This window comes from Sinocyclocheilus rhinocerous, unplaced genomic scaffold, assembly GCF_001515625.1.
Source record: "Sinocyclocheilus rhinocerous isolate Xijiao unplaced genomic scaffold, SAMN03320098_v1.1 scaffold551, whole genome shotgun sequence".
Lineage (NCBI taxonomy): Eukaryota > Metazoa > Chordata > Actinopteri > Cypriniformes > Cyprinidae > Sinocyclocheilus > Sinocyclocheilus rhinocerous.
Window position 1 is genome coordinate 1,263,883 of NW_015624564.1, and position 9,465 is coordinate 1,273,347.

General features: G+C 36.1%; 1 protein-coding gene across 2 annotated transcripts in view; it reads right to left on the reverse strand.

Annotated features, from left to right (window-relative positions):
• aldh1l2 (aldehyde dehydrogenase 1 family, member L2) overlaps nt 1-9,375 on the reverse strand; it is a 12,907-nt gene extending 3,532 nt beyond the window's left edge. Inside the window, exons 1-14 of one of the 2 annotated variants that reach the window (XM_016556812.1) lie at nt 9,067-9,375; nt 7,161-7,305; nt 5,252-5,486; nt 4,568-4,733; nt 4,356-4,457; nt 3,915-4,004; nt 3,302-3,436; nt 3,064-3,189; nt 2,884-2,975; nt 1,988-2,255; nt 1,789-1,916; nt 1,429-1,579; nt 1,279-1,349; nt 1,091-1,196 (exon numbers count right to left, since the gene is read on the reverse strand). In XM_016556812.1, the coding sequence (XP_016412298.1) occupies nt 1,091-1,196; nt 1,279-1,349; nt 1,429-1,579; nt 1,789-1,916; nt 1,988-2,255; nt 2,884-2,975; nt 3,064-3,189; nt 3,302-3,436; nt 3,915-4,004; nt 4,356-4,457; nt 4,568-4,733; nt 5,252-5,486; nt 7,161-7,305; nt 9,067-9,114 (1,863 nt within the window). In that variant the 5' untranslated portion in view covers nt 9,115-9,375. The remainder of the gene's footprint in view (nt 1-1,090; nt 1,197-1,278; nt 1,350-1,428; nt 1,580-1,788; nt 1,917-1,987; nt 2,256-2,883; nt 2,976-3,063; nt 3,190-3,301; nt 3,437-3,914; nt 4,005-4,355; nt 4,458-4,567; nt 4,734-5,251; nt 5,487-7,160; nt 7,306-9,066) is intronic. The other variant, XM_016556819.1, reaches the window with a different exon arrangement.
• Between the last annotated feature and the right edge of the window lie 90 nt (nt 9,376-9,465).

Here is a 9,465-nt window from a genome sequence, read left to right on the forward strand (position 1 = left end):
CTTTTATAAAGAATATCTCTTTGGGTTTGAGACTAATCTTGTGACTTTACGGGTCTTCTGTATGCACGACCAGCTTTCAACACTCCAAAGACAAAGGAAAACATGAAATCGCATCATATGACCCCTTTAAAATCAATAAAGTTGTCTACACTGCATAATGAATCTATTACTCACATCGTGTCATTGTTTGTTAATGAGAGAGGATTTGCATGAGCGAGCATAACGAAAGAGCGAGCACTGAACAAAAACTGTGATTGGCTGCATTTCTCACCGCTGCAACAACACGCTGTTAACAGGAACATTTCACGTTCTCCAGAGCTCAAGTTTGCTAAATCTGTTTCGCCAATAATATTACATCATTACAGTATCAACTGAGGGTGCACTTGCTTTCGTTTCAGGATGCTTACAGTATATTTAAAATGGACTTTGTGATGTTTTTTTACCCATGTGGTTCAGGAAACTTTCCACTGTAAAATACGCTGCACACAAGGAATATTTGGGTTGTTGTAAATAAAACTTAACCACTGATTTCTAATTGTGTCCTCTTTTGGAAGGCCAAACAAAGTAGTTTGGCTTTCGCAACGAAACACACAGCGTCTCCGCGCATAACGAGAGAGCGAGCACTGAACAAAAACTGTGATTGGCTGCATTTATCACCGCTGCAACAACACGCTGTTAACAGGAACATTTCACGTTCTCCAGAGCTCAAGTTTGCTAAATCTGTTTCGCCAATAATATTACATCATTACAGTATCAACTGAGGGTGCACTTGCTTTCGTTTCAGGATGCTTACAGTATATTTAAAATGGACTTTGTGATGTTTTTTTACCCATGTTTTAATTTTTTAACAAAAAAATTACTTGTGATCAAACATTAATTGGTGGACCCCCTGCAGTTCTGCTGCGGACCCCTGGTTGAAGACCCTTGGTCTAGTTTGTTTTCAGTATGTTTTTTTTAATCTCATATAATATTTAGCTTCTTTTTTTTACTATTTTGCATATTGTATATTTTAATAATTTATAATTTATAATAATGATCATTAATTTATTATATATAACTAATAATAGTTTTTTGTGTTTGTGTGTTTTACCTGAGCAGGTTTCAAGACGAGTGTGTTGCCCGCCGCCAGACAGGCTGCACTCTTCCATGCCAGCATCATAAGTGGGTAATTCCAAGGAATCACTATGGCACACACACTAAGACACAATCAAGCATCATGTTACACCTTCACGCTAATCAAATTTGCATACACTCACACACACATTTACAATCACTCACCCCAGAGGCTCTTTCTTTGTAAAGGTGAGGTTGCGATTGGGTCTGGCCTGATTGATGGGTATCGTTGAACCCTGCGAGAAACAGGACATGATGCGTCAGCGACAGGAAATTATAAAATGAAGGCCTGAGTGAACACAAACACACACATACCTGGATCTTGTCACACCAGCCAGCAAAGTATCTGAACGTCTGAATGGACATGCCAACGTGTGTTTTCAAAGCCAGAGTATAAACGGCACCAGAGTCAATCGTCTCAATAGTAGCCAACTCCTCCTGGTGTTCCTCCATCAGGTCAGCCAAACTACACACAAAAGAAGTCAAAAAGTTCCCTTTTTGTTGCAAATAAAGTATGAAAACTGCCAACAGGATATTCTCTGAGAAATCAATTCTTGGTCAAATGATCGCACTGTATTACTATTTGTTTTGCAAAAGTGTTTGGCTTTTCATATCTAAGTCAAATCTTGACCCAGTGGCTCAATAAAGTCAACAAAACTCTCTAACACATCTTACCGGTAGAGCAGCCGTCCGCGGTCACGAGGGTTCATCTTACCCCAAGGTCCGTTGTCAAAGGCCTCTTTGGCTGCACTAACCGCTCTGTCCACATCTGCTACAGATGCATATGACACCTTACAGATCACCTGAAACACAACACAACCTTTAGACATGCCAGGGATGAGTTTAAGTGTGTGTTTGAGATGACTTAACATACCGAGCCATCCGTTGGGTTCACCGTGTTGTATGTCTTTCCATCTTCTGCATCTTCGAACTTGCCATTGATAAAACACTGATAGGGCATCTTCACTGTCATGTTATTGACGTCTTTTGTCACGTAATCGATGACCAGCTCCTCCTCTTGGTCTTCTCCGCGCAGGCGGCGGACGAACATCTGGATGAAGCTCTGGAAGGTGGTGGCCATGTAGACGTCCTCATTCTGAAGCTGAACTCCTCCACATTTCTGCTTCACCTCCTCTACCAATCTAAACCAAACAATCACAATAACACCATAATCCACTTATAATGTTCATAAAGGTCTAATTCTTCAAAGAATAACTGTAATTTAGTTTTACGTGACCATTTTCAGCCCCCTTACAAGTAAACAAGCTGTTGCTAAGACTTTAATATGTAAATTACCTCTGTTATGATTGGCTAACCTGTTTGCATGTTAAATGAACTCAAAATACTTCTGTTAAGTTGATAAATACAGAATCAACATTGATATGTAAATGTGGTAAATCATGTTGATGTTATCATGGTCGTGACATCAATATCACTATGTTTTTGCTTCATAGTTTCAGTGTTATTATTGTTAACTAAAGTGTAAATTTTTACAAAACTACTAGAAGTCAGTGATTGAAATAAAGCTGAAAAAAAATACAAATATAAGATGAAAAAATTTAATTTAAAAATTAGAAACTAAAAAAAAAAAAAGCTTAAATACTAAAAATACTAAACCAGAAATAGAAATAAAAGAAAATAAAAAAAAACATTACTTTAATAAAAATTAGTAAAACTAAAATTAAAATAAAAGCTAATTTAAAATATTATTAAATACTATAATAGTATATAAATAAATAAGATATATAAATAACTGATGGTCAGACCCACCTGACTACATCCATAGAAGCAGCTCCAGACTTAAAGAAATCGGTTGTGTCATCAATAACTGGAACATTACTCAGAATACCTTTCCAGATCACCTAGATAAGTATGAAACAATAAACAAATCACATAATTGCTAAAATATATACCATAATGCATTTCTGAGGCACATAAACATACACATACCCTGATCTCCTCTGCCATTTTCTTCTCATCATCTGTGAGATCCAGACTGGCAGTCTCCTCTGATGAGAAGTATTTGGATGCAGGAATCATCTTTCCATCCTCAAACTGCAGGTTCTTTACCTGGAGCTGCATAGTGATATTATATTAAAGCCGTTAATACCCTTTATTATGAATTTGTAGCACAAAGTTAAAGCATTAAAAGCCTAGAATTTAAGTAAATAAAAGACCAGAAGCTAACCGCTTTTCCATCAAACCCGAACAGAATAAGCCCAGATTTGGCAATGAGTCCAGGCTGAGACGCCCCTTCCACCTCGACTGGCTGACCTGTGGGCACTGACCCGCTCAGCATCGATGAGCTGTACAGCGTTACTGGCTACAAAACACACACACACACAAACATCATCCACTTAACAGCTTATAGCAGGACCATCAGAATTAGTCTTGACTCTTGAGTTTGCCTAAAGTGAGTTTTTGATACCAAATATGAAGACTACCCTACAAGGGAGCCCTTAACTATAATATAAAAACATAAATATTTTTATTTATTCAAGACCCATTAATACTATGCGAGTAAAATATTTATCATGATATTCTAAAGACTTACACAGATATTAATTTTCAAATGTATTATTAAGTTATTTTTATTTGCAATAGTTTAAATAAATTGTAAGTAATATTTTTGTATTATTTTGAACAAATAATATTATATTATATTATATTATAGTATTGTACTAAAATGGAAAATGGAAAATATAAATTTTATTAAATGTATATGTTTCTTTTTGTTATGGTCCCCTTTGTGGTCCCATTTCGATCAAGATTTAAACGTACTATATGTTTAGAAAATGCACCTTTCCATCAGTAACAACCCAGGCGCCCGGAACTTTATCATGACCACGGATAAAGTTATGGATGACCTCTGTTGGCTGAGCCATATTCACCTAGAGAAAGAGAGGCAGAGAATGACAGATAAAATGATGCTGACTTGCTGAACCTTCTTTGCTTACCTTTGGAGCCCTATAATCACAGCTAATGACTGTTTTACATAACTATCTTTTGGCGCTTTTCCACTGCATGGTACGGCACGGTACGGCTCGGTACGGTTCACTTTTGGGGGCGCGGCAGTAGAGGCGGCGCAACTATAACGACATGTGAATAATCCCACCCACTCTAAAGCGGTACTAAACTGCAGTGGAAACGCGAACCGAGCCGAACCGAGCCGTGCCGTACCGTACTGAGCCGTGCCGAGCCGAGTCGTACCACGCAGTGGAAAAGCGCCATTTGTGTCTCACCTTTGCATTGGATTTCTTTTGGATTCCCTCATAGCTGGCTCCTTCTTCAGACTGAGGGATCTTGGGAGCTTTGCCATCTGCAATGAGCTGTACAGCTTCTACCTGTTTGAACACAATTTGGAAGTAAACTCAGATTCGTGAACCTCACAGGAGTCAAGATCTAACATTTAGTTTGCATAAAACATCATTTTGAATATTTTTCTCATAGTTACCATGGACTTGATGCCCTCTGGAAACAGAAAGCGGTTATAAAGTGTGTCCACTGTGTCGTTGGGCTCTACTGCACATTCCTTCTGCAGCAGAATGGGGCCGGTGTCCAAACCATCATCAGCCCAGAATATACTAAATCCTGCTTTCTTATCACCCTCGATTAATGTCCTGCACACACACACATTTAAATCCATTTCATTTAAAGGAATAGTTCATCCAAAGTTTTCTGAAAACCTACTCAACCCCAGGCCATCCAAGACGTGAGTTTGTTACTTCATCAGAACTGTTTTGGTGAAATGTAGCGTTACATCACTTGCTCACCAATGGATCCTCTGCAGTGAATGGGCGCCGTCAGAATGAGAGTCCATACCGCTGATAAAAACATCACAATAATCCACAGGTAATCCACACCACTCCAGTCCATCAATTAATGTCTTATGAAGTTGAAAAGCTGCAAAATCCATGCATCCATAATGGACTCTCATTCTGACGGCGCCCATTCACTGCAGAGGATCCAATGGTGAGCAAGTGATGTAATGCTACATTTCTCCAAATCTGTTGAAGAAACAAACTCATCTGCATCTTGGATGGCCTGAGGGTGAGTAAATGATCAGCAACTGTTCATTTTAAGTGTCTAAATACAGTAGTTATAAAGATATCAGAATGACATTTTAGTAACATCTCACCAGTTAATGGCGGAGGCTCCTCTGTGTCTAGGCAGGATGGAGGGGTGGTAAATGATAGAGCCATGTTTGGGGAAGTCGATCACGTTCATGGGGATAAACTGGGAGCAGAAGGGCATGACGTTCAGTTCAGCGCCCACTGCTTTGTACGCCTCCACCACCTCTGGGATGGGCTTACCCTTCACCCGCCACCGTGGGAACTTAAACACTGGCGTCCCGTCCTTCTCCGCCACCACCGCTGAAGGTCAGAGAGAGATTGATCCTGAGAAGTTATATAAGGTTGCACCTGCCATATTCATTGAACTTATCAAATCAATACGCATACTTAAGTAACTGACCTTGTCCTTTATATCTGAATCTATAAATATATCAGTCATAAACAGTTAAGTGTAGGCCGAGTCCTATGATTGTAACAACTTCAAAAGACTCAGTTATAGTACCCTGGGCGCTGTTCATAACCTCAATACGGTCATTACAATGGTAATCAGCACATTATGAAATCATGATTTGTTGGAGATGAATCAAAAACTAACAATTCAGTGTGCTTTTGAACTCCATTTCAACTAGTTCTACAATTCAACCTGAATAGAAAGGAAAGGAGTTTATTATGTTCCCTGGTTTCTTCCACTTTAACGGATAGTTCACCCAAAAATGAAAATTCTGTCATCTGTCATCAAATTCTGTATTTTTTTTCCATACTATGGAAGTCAGTGGCTACCATTCTTCAAAATATCTTCTTTGTGTTCGACAGAAGAAAGAAACTCAATCAGGTTTGGAACAACTTGAGGGTGAGTAAATGATGACAGAATTTTCATGTTTGGGTGAACTATCTAACTTTATACTATACAAGTGAATTTCTATTTTATTTTATTGAATTTACAGTATAATCTTGCAACTCTAAACAATTTTCTACAAATGAACAGACTAAGACCAGTTTAGTTTTTGGAGACTCCTACAATATGTTACATACTACATGACATAATATATAATAACTATATATCCTAACTATAAAGATATTATCACTCAATATGTAATTGCATGTTGATAAAGTGCAAATAAATTAATTAATTAATTAAAGAATATTAAAAATAAATGTGTGTGTATAATAAAAATCAAATCACTTATTATACAAATGTTATAATTATACTTTTATAATTATAATACAAATTATTATGCATTAATCTTAAAATTTTATTGTAATAAAAATATATATGTGTGTATATATATACTGTATGTGTGTGTGTCTGTGCTTATAAATTGTTTTCTTTTTGCACTTATCAATATGCATGCACTTTATAATTAAATTATTAATGCATAATATTTTTTATTTTAATTATTAAATATTATTTTATAATAAATAGTTTTTTAAATATTAAATAAGTGTTTTTGATTTAACTTTTTTTGGGGCACTCAACGTTGAGCAATGATTCATACAAACTCTTGTAAGAATGCTCGTGTGTCCTCTTTGCTCTCACATACGTCACAAATGCTCCGATCACTAAGGGACTTTTCTCCTCACACGGCTTCACACCACTTTCACCAAAAAAATTTGGTCATTATGCGGCATGTTCTTCTCCTTTTCTGACCAACACTGAACTGCCCCTGCACTTCATGCAAACATAAACACTCACACACAATTGAGCTGTGAGCCAATGTGCTGCTCAGGCTTGCAGCGTTGTGACTGAAGTAGGATGACCTCACTTCCTGTAAGAGTTCATTACAACAATGACGGCCTTAATGTTATCAACAAACCTGACAAATTTGATGAGACATTCAAAAAAAAGGGGCTTTCTCATTTTCCTGTTCTCCATCTCTCACTTCCACTTCTGTGACACTTCCCAGCCCCCATGACACCACTACAGTAACAAAAAACGGTCAGTGCTCCACTCTATCCCACCCATCTGAGACTCACCCAGGGGGTCCGCCTTGCCATCCTTATCAGGAACTGTGAATACACCCACCACTTTATGGCCCTGCTTGCGGAGGTTTGTGTACACTTCCTGTCCAAACAAGCTCTGGCCAATCAGGGCCAGCTTCAGCTTGTTTTGGTAGTAAGCCTGTGACAGTATTATGATGTTAAAACATTTTAAACAAGCTCACCAGACAAAACTATATGGTTCACTGTAAAGTGTCACTGACATTAAAATATGAAACATAATCAGTTTATAAGTCCAATTACATAATATGGCCCTTTGTTCTGTGAAACCAACCATTGCTCTGATCTTCATATTAACCAGTTGATTCAGTGTTCAGTGATTATGGGTCAATAACAAATCGCAATGTCAAATATAATAAAAAAGAGGACAAATGGTTTTAAAATATAAATAATATATATTATTATTGTTTTATTATTTATTCATGTTTGAATCAATAAGAGATTCAGTAAATATTAATAAACACCAAAACATTCAGCCGTTTTTCTTTTTTACAATCTTTCAAAAGATTTAATTCAGATAATGATAAAAAGTTGTACAAATGGTTTTAAAATACAAATAATATATTTTATGATTGTTTTTATTATTAAATAAATAAATAAAATACACATTTTATGCCAAACTACTTATTTCAGCCCTTTAATGAGACTTTTTTTTTTTTTTTTTTACAATCTTTCAAAAGATTTAATTCAGCTAATGATAAAAAGTTGTACAAATGGTTTTAAAATACAAATAATATATGTTATGATTGTTTTTATTATTAAATAAATAAATAAAATACACATTTTATGCCAAACTACTTATTTCAGCCCTTTAATGAGACTTTTATTTTTTATTTTTTACAATCTTTCAAATGACTTTTAATTCAGATAAAGATAAAAATTATACATTTTATTATTATTATTTTAATTTATTATTGCTTGAATAAATAAAATATTATGCCAAATATTTATAGTAAGAATTTCATCCTTTTAATGATAACTTTCTTATTATTATATATATTTTTTTACAACCTATCAAAAGACTTTTAATTCAGAAATCCTCAATGTCTGCATGAATTGCATTTTTGTATTTCTAAATAACTTTACAGATCTGGACAAAAATGAGCACATAATTGTCCATTTTATTTTATTTTATTATATTTTGTATTGATATTATTTGTTTTATTATTATTCGCACTATTTTTGTTTTGTCAATATTTTGATGCTTTGGCAATGTTGTATGCAAAACAATCATGCCAATAAAGTACTTTGAAATTGTGAAACTACAACTGTGCTGCACAATGGGGAGAAAATTAAAGAGCTGCTGGGAGATATAACCAGCTCAAGCATTGTTTATACTGCAAACATGTAGTGAATTTTATTATGGATTGTCATAGCAAGATCATGCATGCAACATGTTTATCTATCAGTGCACATGTGTGATCTTAAGTTATAGTTTATGTTCTAGTAATAGTGACATTAGTAATATGATCTGCCTTCATATTCTCGCCCCCCTGCTGATGCAACTCTCCACGGATCTGTCCAATGGAAGGAATCCTACGAAGCAACGTGGCAAACACTAAATCCCAAGCCGGTTTAAATAAAATCCTATATCTAATTAACATGCATAAAGTGTGCATATGTAGTGAATTAATGCACAAATGTAACACCTACAACATTGCATTAAGATACTGGGATACATCAGCTGACAGTATGCTTACAATAACTTTACATGGGTAAACCCTGTATTATAATGTTATTTAAGAGTTCACCAACATTTATAAACTTATTTTAAGGTCTATGCATGTTTCTGCCATCAATACAGCACATTTTTCACGTATGCATGCATTCATTCATTTATATCTATGGCAAAATCAACAATGCAGAATATGCGGTTACTCACAGAGCTCGAGGAGAATTTCCTCATAATCGTGTTCGCCGTCCACAACATGGTGAAAATATTATAAACACTCAAAGAAAGATTACGTTTAAAGTCCGGGGTGGTGGGCTGGGAACATGCGGTACTGTAAACCCACACCTGCGGTTCGCTGACTGACTGTATGTGGTCAGTGTGGCAGCAGAACCAGACTGAACCGACGCTCACTGACGCGAAGTACGTGCGCGCTCCCGGGCAATACGTCACGGCGGCTATTCGTTAAGACAGATGCGCGTAGCCGTCGGAGCGTAAACCCTATTTAAAGGGGTTATATGACATTGCAAGAACATTATTTGGTATATTTGGTGTAATGAAATGTGTTTATGCGGTTTAAGGTTAAAAAAATGTTTCCACATAATGTACATT